Source organism: Xyrauchen texanus, chromosome 23 (assembly GCF_025860055.1).
Source record: "Xyrauchen texanus isolate HMW12.3.18 chromosome 23, RBS_HiC_50CHRs, whole genome shotgun sequence".
Taxonomy (NCBI): Eukaryota; Metazoa; Chordata; class Actinopteri; order Cypriniformes; family Catostomidae; genus Xyrauchen; species Xyrauchen texanus.
Window position 1 is genome coordinate 10,004,353 of NC_068298.1, and position 17,861 is coordinate 10,022,213.

The following is a 17,861-nucleotide window of genomic DNA, read 5'->3' on the forward strand; positions in this document are numbered from 1 at the left end:
GAGAAGGAATGACAAAGTTGAAAGAGGTGTCATCCAGACACACTTGTCTTACCTGTTAATCTGGGTGTTGGACACACCTTTTTCTCTTTCTATTTTTTTATAAAACTCCTTCCTTCGACAACATTTCAGAAATTGACAAAAGATCAAATAATACTGAGAGCTTACAAGAGAGATGGAAATACAGGTTAAATGACAATTTTTCCGGAAATGAGCGACAACTGGACCTGACCACAGATTTCTGATGGAAATAAATACTCATAGTTTTGATTGCAGCTCTACCTGTAACTGGCTTGGGTGAAACTTGAACATCAAGAGTGAACGTGCTTGTATGTGTGCATGTATCTCTGGTATGTAATTCAGTCTTTGTCAGTGTTGCATGATTGCCTGTGTCTATGTGAGTGTATATGTTTATGTGAGTACAGGTCATGTAACATAGTCTTTCTTCAGTTGAGTGTCAATGGCAGAGAACCCTGTCTCAGACAATCAAACCTTGCTGGAATCTATGCTTCAAAGATTATGGCTAAACACTCAAATAAACATTAGCTCACACGCTGATGTACAAACATGCAGTTCGCCTGTTGAGTATAACGCTGAAACAGTGGAGGATTCATCCAAAGGAACATCTTTACAGTTTGGATTTTCCTCCAGCAACAAAGAGCAAAACAGACACTCCTCCATTCGGAATAAGTTGGAGAATCCATGGACTCAGCAATCAGCACATTTTGGGGGTATGCAGGCCCCTTTTGGTAATCAACCTCCCAAAAGGATCAAGATAATCTCTTCTAAACCTAAACGTTCACCATTAATTTGGGGAGAACACAATGACTTTACAACCGAAAAGAGTAATGATGCCATTTCTGGTGTTGGAGAAGAAGAGATGCCCAGACACAAGAAGTGGAAACAATTTTCTCTGGAAGGGGAGACTAAAGGTGTCTCAAGTGTGCCACCTTTATACAAAACAGAGCCCTACCAAAACTCCCTTGAACTTTTAGCCCCGACATCAGCAACATCAACTTTAGTGTTGGATAAACCAGAGGTCAAGGGTCAAAGGGGCATATGTAAATGGGATGTTGGGAAGGACAAAAGTGAAGGTACCAACATTTTTGAGGAATCAGGGAAAACTACAAAGACAAGTAAGAAGTGGGGGGAGGCTAAAAGATGGGCCCAGAAGGTAAAGGAGAGATGGAGAGAAAGACATAGAAACACAGAGACCAGACAAAGAGATGATGAGAAAAGACAAGTACAGAATGTAGTACAAGTAAGTATTTTCACTTTTCAGGTTGATACAGTCATACATAATAAACACTACTGTAGCAACTGTCAAAGCCACATATAATTAGTGGTGCTTGCTTGCTAAGGGAAAAATGACTGTTAGTGTTGCTCATACTGAGGGTTTGGCTGAACAAACCCTTTATCCTAAGTATTAAACTTCTACATTAAACTCATATACACAGTTTGTGCTACATACATAAATAATAGCTCCATTTGTGCTGCTTTTTAAAGAGAGGTGTGCTATTGCTTTTTTAAGTGATTGGGCTCCCAGAGATTTATATTGAAGGAGGGACCAGACTCATATCTGAGGGACTGAAATATCACAGAGACTTGGGTGGTGGGCTCTTTTGACTTGAGCCAGTAAGCAACCACCTAGCAATCATCCAGAACACCCTAGCAATTACCATGCAACCATATAGCAATGTGCTAGAAAACACTCAGAACTTCATAGCAACTGTCGGACTTTCAGTTTCATCATACCACGTTGGTGGAATGACCTTCCCAACTCAATCCGTGAAGCTGACTCACTCTCTATCTTCAAAAAACGGCTAAAACACATTACATTACTTTTACACAAGAAAGCACTTAACCAGTCACAAAAAAAAAAAAAAAAAAAAAAAAATTACAATTCTTGTTGCACTTAAATCTGTTTTGAATACTATTCTGATGATAGTGAAACTTTGTAGCATGGCACTTTTCGTACCACTGTCTCCTTAAGATGATTTGCTTATGTTTTCCTCTTTTGTAAGTCGCTTTGGATAAAAGTGTCTGCCAAATGAATAAATGTAAATGTAAACTGCATAGCAAGCCCTTGCCAACCACACTAGCATTGTGGCAGTGAGATCTGTAAGCACATTTTTCACACTTATCAACCACCCTGAACACCCAATGACCTACCAACTACATATCAATGTGCTAAAACACTCAGAACACTATAGTATCTGAATAGCAATTTTGGAGTGAGTTTTGCAAGTTAGTTTTGCCACCCAGCAACCACCCAGAACACCCAAGCAACAACCTAGCAACTACATAGTAATATGCTAAAAAAAATAAACACTCAGAACACAATAGTAACTGAATAACAACCCCTTGATAACCACCCTAGCATTGTGGAAGTGAGTTTTTCCGGTTCAATCTGAGAGGAGTCTGGCAATCTGGCTAAAAACACTCAACATCTTAGCAACTGCCTAGCAACCCCTTGGCAAACATCTTAGCATTGTGACAATGAGTTTTTCAAGCTCGATTTGCAATCTAACAACCACCCAGATCACCCTTGCAAAGAATTTATAGATATAAGTTACATTTTTTTTAATGCATGATTTCCTGTAAAAGTTCAAGTTCAAGTTCCCATGACATGTGTTCTAATGTCTTACATTTTGTCAATAAAAAATTCAAGAAACATTTCTCTTGTCTCAGGGGTTGCATCTGGATAGCCCACAGGGGCAGGGTTCAAAATGGAATCAATTGTATTAAAAATGACATTTTTAGCAATTAATTCAGAGAAGTAGTTCGATTTTGCAGTATACAAATACAATTACTAGACTTGACCTGGCAACCACATAGCAATGTGCTAAAACACCCAACACCTTAGCAACTGCTTAGCAACACCTTGGCAACTAATTAGCATTGTGAAAATGAGTTTTGCAAGATTGATTTGACACATAGCAACCACCCAGTACACCTAAGCAACAACCTATCAACCACATAGCAATATGCTAAAAAATATTCAGAACAGAACAGTAACTACCTAACAACCCATGGCAACCACACTAGCATTGTGGCAATGAGTTTTGCTTTAAAAACACTCAGAACACCATGGAACTGCACAGCAACCTCATGGCAACCACTTTAGCATTGTGGCAGTGAGTTTTGCAAACTCGATTTGCCATCTAACAACCACCCAGAACACCCATGCAATGACCTGGCAATCACATAGCAATGTGCTAAAAGCACTTAACAAAATAGTAATTGTATTGCAACCCCTTGCCAACCACTCTATCATTGTGGGAGAGGACTGTTACTAAGATGCGATACCCCCCCTTTGTAATCTTTGTCTCTTTGTATCTAGTATTTGATTAAAAAATATGTCTCTTTCTGTAATGCTTTTATAAAATCATGTATCCTCATGTCTTTTATTCAGAGTAATCTTGCTCCAATATCGGTTCCTACTGGTGTGAACAACACAACTACAGCAGTCACTGAGGATCCAGATATTCACAATGAACCTAACATCACAGGATTGGATGAATCCGCCCTCTGTTCTTTCAGCCACATAAGGTAACCTCATTGTATTAGACATAGTCATCATACCACAGGTGTGAGCCATGAGAACATAGTAATCACTTTCTCTCTCAAGTAAAACAGCAGCTACCTCCATGAGAAAGAATGTGGACAACATGGTTTTGAAATTAAAATGCTCAACAAGTACATTTGGGTGTGGTATTTGGGTGTCCATATACTTTGGTATTATAGTGTATATAAAAATGTAATTCATAAACATTTTCCCATTCTTTCATCCTCTCTGGCAGTGAAAATAATTTCTCCTTTGTCACTTCTAATTTGATCTTCAATGGAACGGAGTGGGCTCAGTATAACTTCAGCAAACAGGAGGACCCATCACAGGATTCATCAAGTAATATTGCCCAATCATGTATAGCAGAATGGAATGGCAAAAGGAATCAATCAGCTCAACCAGAAATGTTGCTCCCTGAGAGCTTTACACAAAACCCGGCCTTCAATATGCATGTTTACGACGAAATGGAGATTTCTGGAGACAGTTTTCTTCCTTCAGATGCTCATGATCTCACTGCAAATCAATCACAAATGTATGATTTATTTACAAACCAGTTACAAACCACCAATCAGAGCTTCAACAAGTCTCAAAACAGTGAGCAAACAAGTGAACAATCACAGTTTTCTCACCAACCCTCATACGAATCAACGGCAAATGAGCGTAGTGTTCCGCATTTGATAAGTATTCAACAAAGTCGGTCCCAACCACAAGTGTACAACCCCAGCCATAACCAGCCCCAAGGTGGGAAAGAAGATTTCATCCCTATTTTGGACTTGTCATATGTTAAGGTATGAATTAAAGTTGTAAGAAACAAACGGGATTTATATTGTTATTAGTAATCAGCACTTTCCACCATCATTCTGACCCTCTGTCAGAAATACTTTGTTTGGTGCTGCTTCTCCTTTAAGACTTGATAGTAAACGCCCACTGTTATGATTGGTTCTCTGCTTCTGACTCACTCTTTGCCATCTCACTGCTCACCGCTACTGGGCAGAGCTATGGCAGTGAAAAGTTAAAGTATAGGTAGTTTTGGCAGCTTGGTTTCAACAAATGCTCTTTTTGCAGTGAGGAGGAAGTTTTGAGTTCTGAAACTTATAATGCATTTTTCTAGTACAACGACCTCTTATGTGTCAAGAGATCAAGGAATATAATTCCTCAAGTCATGACTCCTTTAATAAAAATAGTATAATAGATGGATCATTTAACCTGTCTGTAAAAATGAGTAATGTGCCAGTTAATTTTTTCAGGCTCCATGAATTACTCTGTGTAACTCCTGAGTATGTTTTGGTAATTAAATAAAAAAGATTTTTAGTGGCACTTACGAAAGAAAGCATCACTGTATTAATTGCTCATACTTTTTTTTTTTTTTTTAACAGTTAGCAACACTCTTGCAACCACCTAGAACACATTGAGTTTTGCATGGGCAAACACCACTCACATTTTCTTAATATGTACAGCTGTAAATTATAGTTTATTAATTATTAATATGAAGGTACCATGCATGCTATTTATAGTTTTTCTCCCGTTTTCTCCCCAATTTTGAATGCCCAATTCCTAAGTCCTTGTGGTGGCGTAGTGACTAACCTCAATAGGTGGCGAATGATGAATCTCAGTTGCTTCCGCTTCTAACACCGTCAAACCACGCATCTTATCACTTGGATTGTTGAGCGCGTTACCGCGGCGACCTAGCGCGTGTGGAGGCTTCACAATATTTTCCGCGGCATCCACGCACAACTCACCACGCACCCCACCGAGAGCAAGAACCACATTATAGCAACCACAAGGAGGTTACCCCATGTGATTCTACCCTCCCTAGCAACCAAGCCAATTTGGTTGCTTAGGAGACCTGGCTGGAGTCATTCAGCACGCCCTGGATCGAACTCACGACTCCAGGGTTGGAAGTCAGCACCTTTACTTGCTGAGCTACCCAGGCCCCGTTTCAGCCCGTTTCAGCCCAACTATGTTTGCATTTTAAGTAACAGTGGGTGTGTGAAAATATAACATGATAAATATTATATTCAATTTCTTTATTTAATAGTAACTAATTTGTTTATCATTCTTATTTTGTAATCTTTCCTTTGCATTATTGCTTTCTTTCCATCTCTCAGCCAATAAACAGTTCCTCTATAACATCACACATATCGCTGGGTCGTAAAAGAGAGCACTGGACTAAAAGAAGAAATCCATTTGATGCCACAAGTCAAGACATGAAGGACGAGGACCACACAAACTCTTTTATGGCCACCTACTCTTCAAACTCCACCCACAGCAACTCACCCAAGACTTCTCTCCAGAACTCTGAAGATTCAGATTTTTCCAAAACTATGGAGACAGTGGTTAAAAAGGTATGGTGTTACTGTAATTTTCTTCAAATAAGTCAATTTTTATCAGCTCATATTTATGAAGATTAAAGCATAATTTTGACACCAAAAAACACAATCTGGTTAAAATACTGCCGATTGAACCCCTTGGATTTGGCTCTTTGAAGCTGAAACAATGTGGATTTGTTACCTCATAGCTACACGTTAGTGTTATTGTTTGGAGGTGGTTGTTGTTTAATGCTTTTATTAAATTGTAGACTGGGTGGTGCTGAATTATAAGCACTTGTCATGTGAGGTCACAGACAACAGATATTTTAAAACAAAAACCTTCTATGATGTGAGTCACTAAAATTCCCTTCCTACGCTGACAGATACAACATTCTGTAATTAACATTAAACAAGAACCTGCACTGCTAGAGAAAAAGTGTCAAGAAATAACACAAGTCGTCTCAGTGATGTGCACAGACCTTAGCAGAGACGGGGGTGGAAAGATAAAAAAGCCATGAGTAGTAATTGAATGAGTAGTATTTATAAATACTTAACTAATTTCTTTGCTTTCTGAGTATTTAACCATTTTCCTGTACATACAGTATATATTGTACATAACTTTATCAAAGACTTCTTTATCCCAAATAATAGCCTATTCTGTTATATTTCTCACAAAATCACCATGGTATTACACTTGTATATTTGTTTGTTTTCAGACATGGTCTGTGATAACCCCATGTTTATGACATGTGTCATAGTAAAACCATGGTATTTTTTAAAGTACCTTGGAGTACCATGACAGTATCATGAACATGATCAATCATTCAGTACCATGGCATTACCCTGGTAACGTGGTGCATGGTGCAAAGGCACGATGAGAAAGTGTGAGGCGATCGACTGTGTTCCACGAATGCTAGGGTCCTTGAATAACATATAACATGCGAGTAAGGGCAGCCGGTGGAGTTTCTGGTGCCCCCCTATAATGGTGCCCCCCTAGGGTGTTGGTGACCTATGTGTAATATGCGTATAGTGAGCTGCGGTACTGTGGAAGCCTAATGGTATTTTCTGAAAGCCATTAGTCTAATGGCATATTAGTTTAAACAAAACCAAACTGGCTTTGGCTGAACCTGACCTGAGTTTATGTCAATATTCTATAAAAGATTTAATTAAATTGAATTTTTATCACTGAAAGCACCTTTGACCGAACCCATTATAAATAATAAATCTGTCTACACTAGTGGTACGCGATGTCAGAAATGCGGTAGCAATCAAGAATTATTATTTTGATGAACTAACAACACAATTCACAAAAAGACTTTTTATCTGACCTGTTACTCATCTGAGGTAACGGCACTTCGATGTTCCGGGCCGAATTTAAAACTGTATATATATATATTTTATATACACACGCATGCACACACACACAAACACACACAATTATTATACACATGATATTATATATATATATATAATGACCTTGCTTTGCTGGGCCCCCTGGTGGCTCGGGGGCCCTAAGTGGCCATTTATACTGCTTATAGCTAGAAACTGCACTGCTGCTATCTAGATGTCTGTATCAGCATCAGCTATTGAAAGCCCCTGAATGGTTTACCAGTGACACTGTTGTTTTGATAGTGTGCATAATACATGGACATAAAAGTTGTGAATTAAGGTACTAAATTATAACAAAGGTTTTTAATTCACATATCTATCATACAAATAGATATGTATTCAGCATGAATAAACTGAAATCATATATATGTTCACAATTAAAATAGATAATGCCATTGTTTATTTTCTTCTTCCAGAGGAGAATGGAAGATCCTCGTTGTGTTCGATTCGCTGAAGAGGTGGTCATCTTTCCACCTAGCTTCATCTCTGAGGATGACAATGATTGTTTAGAAGATGATTGTCCAGTGGAATCTACTCCCCGCTCCTCTTTTCCTAAGTGGATTAGGTCTTTAAAACCCAAACCGACTAGAAAACACAAATTTTAACTTCCTTCTGGATGGGGCTGAATGACCGAGGCAAGAAGTGGGCATGGCACATATTAGCAGGGCAAATAAAACTGCACTAGCGGTCTGAGTAGATTATTGTTCATTATGAAAATATACTCTCCTACAGAGCTACTACACCTGATAGGAAAACTGCCATATCTGAATGTGAGGGTGTGTGATAGAGCTGTAATGTGGTTTGTCAGCTGCGTACAATGGCATTCTAACATTTTTAGTCAAATCAGTTTTATTTACATAGCACTTTTGTTCTTACAATACAGTGTACATACAGTTTCAAAGCAGATTAATTCAAACAGTGACTTAATACCTATAGTGAGCAAGCCAAAGGCGACTGTGGCAAGGAAAAACACTGATGTTTAGGTAGAAGATGAAGAAAAACATTGGGAGGAACCAGACTCAACTGGGGGAGCCCATCCTCCTCTAGCATTGCATGCATTACTTAAATGCACATATGCCAAATAACTAGATACATAACATGTGAAATACTTATGACTTAATGTGTTGCTGTGTGGTGAGTGTACTGGTGCACTATGGCTGCAGTTGCATCATCCTGGTGGATGCTTCACACTAGTGGTGGTGGAGGAGAGTATAAATGACACTGTGTAAAGCACTTTGAGAGTAGTGTCAGAAAAAAGCGCTATATAAATGTAACATTCATTCATTCATTCACATTCATGTTAATGTATGAAAACAGTGAATACATTGTAAAAATAATGATTAATTAAAAAAATTTTTTTTTAATTAATTTATAAGCCTGTCCTAAAGTTACTGGAGTGATGCAAGCTGTGGTCAGTAATAGTCCCTCGCTGTATGGCTAGTATGGGCTTTACCTTAACAGTTTCAAGCCAGTTTTATGGGGGGGGGGGGTTATCAAGAGTGCATTTAGCTTTTGTGAAGTAGGAGGACATACTCAAATGTTATCAATGTTTTTTGTTATGTGAAAAGAAAAGAAAATTTATGTTGAAGAGAATGGTTCTAATGACAATGACATCATCTGTTACTTAATTATTCATTATCCATTAATAATTTAGTTAATAATTATGTATTGTTTACCTAGTTTACACTTAATTCATTATTGTTTATGTGCATGTGTGTTTTTAGGATTTGGAGTTGATTGAACACTATCAGTATCATTAACAAATACAGCCCTAAGTTTTGACAGATTTTAAACACAGATTATGGCTGAAAAATCAGATATTTTATACAATAACATGAACAAATGGTTGACGTCTTGTGTCACTCACTCCTGGTGTCCAATAGAAAAGGTCCCTGAGACATTAAAGTTCTTTCCCATCGCTTTTGTTGGCATTTGGCTGCCCTGGTAGAGTCATTTGTTCACTGACTGTCTCAATGCTTGATACCTATCAGTGTAGAGGAGAGAAAGATAAGGCATTATTATTCCAGATACTTGCTCTTTACCTCTGCATATACTTACATGAGTAATCTAGAGTCAGATAAACATTAAGAACTGGAACATGTGGTACCTCCTCAAATTTCTTTGCTTTGTATTGTTCCGCCCCTTGAAGGAAGTTGAGAAGGATGATATCACAGAACACCGTTGCCTGTAAAAATACATGCCAGTCAGATTATGCATAACAAAAGCATGGATGGATGGATAGGACTACAGTGACAACGGACGGACGGACGGACAGACAGACAGACAGACAGATAGATAGATAGATAGATATCTTACCAGTCCCACTGAAGTGAACGCTGCCACAAGATTAATCAGAAATGGCACAGCACTAAACTTTCCTGCCTAAAAAGATAAGAAAAGTTAGCACATGCGTAATATGTTCAATAGAATCTATACACAAGTCACTCACACACACTACTCACATTCCCAGACACGATTATCTCAAAGCGGATGGCATAGGCTTTGTGAAGTGTTCGATACTCAGTCCCATCTGGCGACTTGAAATATTTAGCAAACCTGGAAGAATAAAAAGAAAAAACGTCCAGTAACAGACAGAATGCAGAATGAATTGAATTAAGAGTATGTGTAAGTGAGCTACCTGAAGTTATATCCTTTGGATACACTGCTGTGCTGAAACACAGCGTCCAAGCGTGTGAATGTGTATTGGGGTTTGCACATGTCCAAAGAACGGTCCAGATCACACTTCCAGCCTATGTGAATTCCAATCTCTCCTCCCTGACAAACACATACACATATGTTTATAGCAAAGACAGCCTAATCAAAACCAGCTGACAACCAGACCAATGACCAATAAAGCCAATCCAATACCATAACTCAAAATGTGTTACAGATTTTAGAGTAGGTCTATCTATAATGCTTTTTCAGATTTCTGTTCATTTCAAGGCCTACTGTGCAATGCAACTATGTTACGCAATTTGAGTCTGTTGGTTTGTCCAAAATTATAACATGCAAATCTAATTTGTGTAATTAGATTTACATCTAATTTGTTGCCCAAATCAGTAGGAAAATTGTGGACTCGGCAAACCTGTCATAGACTTCTATTTTTTTTTATGATTATAATTACTTAAGACTGAACCTGCCGCTTTTAACCCTCTGGGGTCGACAGAGGGTTTTATCACACAAACATGAAACATATGTCTAAAGAAAGCTTAAAATGTCTACTTTAAAATAAAACAATTCAAATTTAAAACAAATATTCTCCTGCAATGTAATCTGTATGAAACAAAGCGATGTACAGTTTTTACTGGCTTAGCTCATTACAGCTAATGTGATCACTCCCACCAGCAGAGCGCGCTATTCATACATTAATGTGCTGAGACCTTAATATGGAAATGGTAAACGCCCACACTGTGCCTTAAAAACAAAGTTTATTCACTTTTCTGCACTTTTGGAAGATGCACAACACACAAGCGAGGAAACTCCTGGATAGTGACGAAGAGTTACAATTTTCCTCAGAAGAAGAGTGGGACTCCGATGAACATTTGTATTTTGAAGATAGACTTGATCAAGCCGAGGATACAATTTAGGACGAGTAAGTCATTTAGTTTTCATTAATTGACATGCTATTTTATATAAACATGTACATATTTTACTAGTGGGACTGTTTCCAAACTTGCCAGCCAGGATTCAGAGTAGTGAAATTTGAATAAGCAGGTTTTAGTTACATTTAAATGCTGTTTCGGCTAAAGCAGGTATTTAAATTGTATGCTGTATGATATAAATATGATATGTAATATGATCTAAAAACAATATGAATGTTTAGATTATATTTTAACTAGTGTTTATGCTGCCTCATTATCATCAACGAAGCTTGTGCTTGTAAATATGTGTTCAGGTTAAATGAGTAAAATGCACTTTAAATATGCCCATATTAGAAAATCAGCATATTATAATGATTTCTGAAGGATCATGTGACACTGAAGACTGCAGTAATGATGCTGAAAATTCAGCTTTGATCACAAATTGCATTTTACAATATATTCAAATAGAAAACTGTCCTTTTAAATTGTAAAAATAGTTCAAAATATCACTGTTTTTACTGTATTTTGGATCAAATAAATGCAGTCTTGTTGAGCAGAAGAGACTTCTTTTAAATGGTAGTGTAGGTGTAAAATTAAGTAAAGTCTTTAAGTAAAGAAAATGTATAGTCTGATTACTTCTTTTAACTTAAAACTTGATTTTGATCATTAAGTCTCCTCACATTCATTCTCTTTCTGTCACATTCCTCAGTGATAGGCCCAGGGGAGGGGTATTTTGTCTTCTCAGGTGTGAATTACAATCAATATTCATGATACTTCACGCCTCCTCACATATTACCTATCAACACTAAAAGTGTCTTACAAAAGTTAAATTACTATATTGTTTTGTATGAATGCATGATCAGGATGATTTTTACATAATTTTGTAGCAAAAACTCTAGGCTACAAGATACAGTTCTCAAAAGTCTTGTGGACAAATGTTGAGTATGTGTTATTTGGCCTTATTTCAATGACTTAAAAACTTAAATGACTTCAGTGAATGACTTCAAAAACCATGCATAAACGTTATTTTCTCAAAAATACAAACATGTACACACATGTTACTCATATATTATTGTAGCCCAGTTTGTGCTGAATACAGTGTTATCAGACTTTAGCCATTAATGTGTTTTTAAGCAACTGAAAAAAGCACATATGTCAAGGCATGTCAAATCTTCTCCAGGGCCCAAAACACCCTCAGACCCCAGAGGGTTTTAAAATTGAAAAAATAAAAATATGTTATTTATTTTAAACATTATAATCATAATTAAGAATAATCAAGTTTAGCTTAAATACATGCCTCAAATGAGCAAATCCCCAAAGCAAACCAACACGAGTACAAAGAGTAATTATGTATTTTGCCTAAAGAAAAGACTATATTAAAACATGTCAATCAATACATATTAACTTTTGCTCTAACAAAACTGGACCAGTCATCTGAGAGATATAATGGATAGATTCAGGACACAGAGCACTGAATGAATACCTATCATCTCTCTGGTCAAATGAAAACAGGATGTTTGATGAGAGTAAAAGCAGAGTTGTGGACTCACTTTGCTGGCAATTTTGCTGAGATTTTGATTCATGAGTTTCAAGAGATCTCCCACTTTAAAGATTGGACAGAATGGATGGAGAATTGGATCATGATTACAGTGTGTAATGTACGACTTGTTTAAGTCGGAAGGGAAATTGCCCCTGTGAGGGTGAGAGAGAAAGAACAGAGGACATCAATCATTTTAGTCAAATTCTCTTTGGCTGTTGAAATTTCTCAGATTTAAAAAGGAACTGTAATGTTTATAAAGTGAAATCATATAAAAATGGTTTCTCACAACAATATAGTTTTAGATTTTTGTGCAGAAGTCAGAAACTCACCTGGTGACATTAAATAGAGGGAAGCGAATGCTGTTCTTGACGAAGATGGTAAAGTTCTCGACCCCCTCCATTACAGACCTGACAGTGAGCAGATAAGTCTCATAAAACAAAGAGTTCACCCAAAAATAAAAATTCTGTCATCATTTACTCAGCTTCATGTTTTTTCAAGGATGCATGACTTTCAGGCAGAATTTCATTTAATTTTATTTTCCTTGCAATGAAGTGTGACTGAGGCTAGCATTTTGCCTGACATCTCCTTTTGTGTTTCATGAAAGAAAGAAAGTTATACAGGATTAGAGCAGAGGCGTTTCCAGCATTGAAGGACATCCGGGGCTTAGCCCAGACAGTTATATTTCCACACTAGAAACCACTTCTCTGTAGTCCAAATCTGGTGAGAGGGTATTCTTTGAGTTTTGCTCTGGCTGGGCCTGTTTCTACAGTTCCTAAATCTTCCACTCTAGTACTATCCTCAACATCCTCTCTCCTCCCTGAATCATCTGTGATGCAAAAGAACAGATACAGCACATAACTTATTGCAAATCAGCTTCAAACAACTAATTCATCAAGTGCTACATATGTCAAATTGTGGACCAATACCAGGGAAGAGCAGATCAGTGGGATTGCCCTAAGATCTATCATGATTCTTGAATTTTCATGTACATTACCATAAAGTCATCACAAAAGAGTTATATTATAGTGAGTAAAGTGAGGTAAAAAAATATTGAATATAAATAATATTTATTTTTTGACATAAATAGTCAAAATGATGTATAAGATCCTAAGTTAAAGCAATACATGAATGACTTTAGTCTAAGTTCATTGACACACCATTGAATCGAACATTAATTCTCCATGTTCATCTGTCAAAATCCTTTCATTAGGATCATTGGGATAAATAATGTTTCACTTTGAACTTTCTCTAAAGAAAAGTGACTTATTAATTGTTACCAGTTTCCATGCCTGATTCTAGCACAGCTGCTGCTGCTGCTCCTCAGTCTGTTGCTCATCTTTGCTACACTCTACAAAACCATTTAATCAAATCAAAGTGTATATTTCCTACAAACTAATATCACAAAACAAGTCACACTTACATTTTATGTTAATGCTTATTGGTTATCCTTAGCGAAAACAACACCTGTTAAACAAGAACAATATACTCCGAACGGGGCTCGAACCGCGGTTTCCGGCGTGAGAGGCGAATGCGTTAATCAGAAGCTACCAAATGGTGTCAATATATACAAGGAGGTTAGAGGCTACAACTCTTGAGGTTTAGCCTACTGTGGGTGAAAGCCAGCTAGATGATGATCTTCAGACTTTAAGGACAAAAACAAATGTGAATTCTTACCCACTGACTTCTTTCGGAAAAATCCCCAAAGCCTCATTTGCTTAATTTTTGCTGTCTTTCCTGCTAACTGCCATTAACACGCCACTAAGTAACGTTAGTTGATGTCAACGACTGTGCAAGCTCCTCCCCTACCTGCTGCATATTCAACAGAGAGGAAGAAACAGAGTCGCCCATAGGCTACCGACAGCAAAGGAATTTATTCTATAGGCTAGATTATGCCTATGTCTATTTTTACAGGCTGTATGCAGTATGTGCAAAGCCAAAGCACAATGAAATAATGCAACTTATGATTTCGGAGGTTTACATAGGCTTTTGTCCGGTTTCATATTTGTCAGTCAACTTTTCAAAATACATTCGGGGCTGAAGCCCCGGCAAAATCGGCTGCCGCCACCTCTGGATTAGAGAAACATAAGAGTGAGTAAATGACAGAATTTTCATTTTTGGGTGAACTATTTCTTTAATATAAACATTGGATACATTTCAAAAGGCAGCAGGTTTATTCATGTATGTTTCTTACACATTAACTTTATCGTTTTCTGCAGGGCACCAGCCTTGAATTTCACACTGTCCTTGATCATTTTTTATTAAACATGTGCCTGTTACAATACCTGTGGAGAAAAAGGAGAGACATACAGTATCTGAAGAAACTTTTGAAAGAAAGAAAGATAGAAAGAAAAAGAACCCACCATTCCCTAAATGTGAGCCAGTTATATTCATACAGTCAGCATCAGAAGTGCATTTAAATGTACCATCAGTCTAACAAAGGGGAAGAGAAATAGGAGAAAGAAAGAGTGTGTTAAAACAAATTAAATGGGGTATTTGATTACCAAGTCTTTTCAGGTTTGAGTCTGACCTGGGGGCATCGTCCTTGCGTCTGATTGTCTGTGATGATCAATTTGGTGATGATGGAGAATGCTGAAGAGCCCTGACAGAGGGACAGAGATCGATAAGCCTATTATATAATTGCAGATTGCAGTGCAGATTTCAGATTTTCAATGTAAATTTGCTGACCTGTGGTGGAGCTACATAGTCTGCCACATCCATCACACGATTGAGATAGCTGCCAAAGCCCTTCACTTTAGTCATGACCGCAGACTCAATTCCTGTATCCCGAGCCTGATAAGCCTTTTCATGCAGAAACACCCAACTGAAAATACAGTAGGCCTACACTGCATAAATTAGTACATGTACCATCTTACACCCAATTTTGAAAATAAATAAAAACATGTATAAGTTCAAAACATTTATATTTCCTGGAAATTTCCATACATTTATATTTCCAAAACTTAACAAAATATTTATATATATATATATATATATATATATATATATATATATATATATATATAAAAGATCAATTTTAATGATTTCTTTAATCAGTGTCATTGATTAATTGATGTACAACAGATTTGCAAAATAAATAAATACACATAAAAGTTCAAATCATTCATGCTTAACTCAACAAAATAAATTTTATTTTTTTAATAATATTTTAAAATTTTTACAAGAGTTGTAATACAATGATTTCAATGCAGGGCTTTCACCATTAAAATATCTAATGAAATGAATGGAAAGAAAACGTATTTAGAAGGGAAAAGTTATTTTAATAAAAGGTATTTTAATATAATGGTGAAAGTGCTGCATTCAAATCATTGTATTAATACTCTTGTCATTTTTTTACAAGCTCTTAAAAACAAAACTCTGATTCAATTACCCGAAATTAGTAATTAAATGATCACATATATCAGTTTACAATTCTTACCAGATGAAGTACTGAATAATTAGCAGCTGGACGACACGGTTGATGATTCCAACAGACCAGCTCTTCACCACTACTGATTTGGTTGTTTCATAGACAAAGAAATCTGTGAAAACCCGCAATACTATGGAAGCCATTGTAGATGTGTATGTTATGTGACTGCCAAGTGTAAGATGAAGAAAATACTTGGGCCAGAAGAAAAGTCAAGGAGGCAGGAAAAACCACTGTGAACCAGACAATTTTGCATCTGCTGAATTTTGGATCCCATCTCTTTCTTTTACTTAGTGAACGGAAAACAACTTTTGGCCACATTTTTCCCGCCCCTTTTTATTTGCATGCCTCTCCCTCTATCTGTCCCCCAGGGGCCACACACACTCCATCTCCTTGATAGCCTGCTCATTTGCTCATCTCTTTTCAGCTTAATATGAGAAAAAATGACTTAATATCTTCCATTAATAGAATCACATTATCTTTTGATTTTTGACACATTATAAATGTTGATTAATGAAAGCTCTGTAGGCATGCAAAAATCAAATCACTTTATTGCCACACTACCATGTACACAAATACAACAGTAGGTGAAAGTCTTGTGTGCAGTTCCGAATAACAGCATTACCAATTACAATAAACAACATATTTACACAACACAATTTACATAACAAATGTACACATACTTACACAACACAATAATAATATACAATGTACAGTAAACAATACACACAATATAGAATACACATACAATAAAAAATAAGGGTAAGGGTATATCAAAAATATATATACAGTAGTTGTATTGTGGAGAATATATTTGACAGTCCAGTGTGAGATAAAAGATTAATAAAGTGCAGTGCTGATTATTGATCATGAGAGATCTAGTGTTCAAAAGTCTGATTGCTTGGGGGAAGAAGCTGTCATGTAGTCGGCTGGTGCGGGTTCTGATGATGTGATACTGAATGCCTGATGGTAGCAGTGAGAGCAGCACATGACACGGGTGGCTGGAGTCTCTGATGATCCTCCGAGCTTTTTTCATATATTGCCTGGTATACGTATATGTCCTGGAGGGAGGGAAGCTCAAAGGAGCACATGCTGTCATTTTTGTAAAAAAACAACAACGAGTGGGTTAAATATGAAATACGTATATTCACAAATTAACATTCGCATGTTTTTGGTTTTGGTAGATTTTGTATCATCAAGTGAAGATCCGATTTCCTCATCACTAAAGTGGGCCCTTTATGTTTGTGGTCAGTTACATTGTAACCTCATCTCCATCTGCTGCAGGAAAGCTTTCAGAGAGCCATCTTTGTGTAAATGCAACTTCCCATAATTGACAGTGGCCAGAAACATGAACACGGCTAAGAACATTGATAATCCTGACTCTTACACATGGCATAAAATGGATTAGGCAAAGAGGTAGTACAATGACACCCATGGGACAAAACAAGAGTTTCAGAGAGCGAGAGGAAGAGGCCAAGAGGACGGGATCATTTAAAAAAAAAAAAAGTAGAAAAAAAAATCTCATAATCTCTTAATTAATTTATATTTATTACAAATATTTAAACTTTTTTAATACATCTTTCATTAACATATTAAGCTACTATTACGATTAGAAATATAATATTAATAATAATACCAAATGTATTAATAATAATATATTAATTATTAAACTAAAATAAATACATATAATTTAAACAGTTTATTCAAATATTAGTAAAACTAATTATTATTGTAATTATTACGAGAAATATAATATTATATTAATAATAATAATAAAGGGTATTTCACTTTACAGTAAGCTTCCATTTGTTAACAACATTAGTTAACATGAACTAACAATTAACAATACTTTTATAGTATTTGTTAATCTTAGTTACATTTCATTAAAACATTTACTAATACATTTTTTAAATCAAAAGTTGTATTAGTTAACATTAGTTAATGCACTTTGAACTAATATTAATACATTCTGTAAAAATATATTGTTAATAGTTTGTTCATAATACCTAATGCATTAACTAATGTTAACAAATGGAAATGTATTGTTACCTAA

General features: G+C 36.4%; 2 protein-coding genes across 2 annotated transcripts; one reads left to right on the top strand and one right to left on the bottom strand.

Moving 5' to 3' along the window:
• Positions 1–152: 152 nt before the first annotated feature.
• LOC127663391 (uncharacterized) lies at positions 153–9,304 on the top strand. Its single transcript, XM_052154955.1, has 5 exons — positions 153–1,258; positions 3,413–3,549; positions 3,801–4,353; positions 5,674–5,910; positions 7,680–9,304. The coding sequence occupies exons 1-5, from the start codon at positions 458–460 to the stop codon at positions 7,866–7,868; spliced, it is 1,917 nt and encodes a 638-aa protein (XP_052010915.1). The 5' UTR covers positions 153–457; the 3' UTR covers positions 7,869–9,304.
• On the bottom strand, positions 9,164–15,954 carry LOC127663269 (P2X purinoceptor 3-like). The gene is made up of 12 exons (XM_052154782.1): positions 15,821–15,954; positions 15,070–15,205; positions 14,912–14,983; positions 14,745–14,814; positions 14,576–14,666; positions 12,714–12,791; positions 12,395–12,536; positions 9,902–10,038; positions 9,722–9,819; positions 9,580–9,641; positions 9,371–9,448; positions 9,164–9,247 (listed from the first exon to the last, which is right to left on the bottom strand). The coding sequence occupies exons 1-12, from the start codon at positions 15,952–15,954 to the stop codon at positions 9,164–9,166; spliced, it is 1,182 nt and encodes a 393-aa protein (XP_052010742.1).
• Between the last annotated feature and the right edge of the window lie 1,907 nt (positions 15,955–17,861).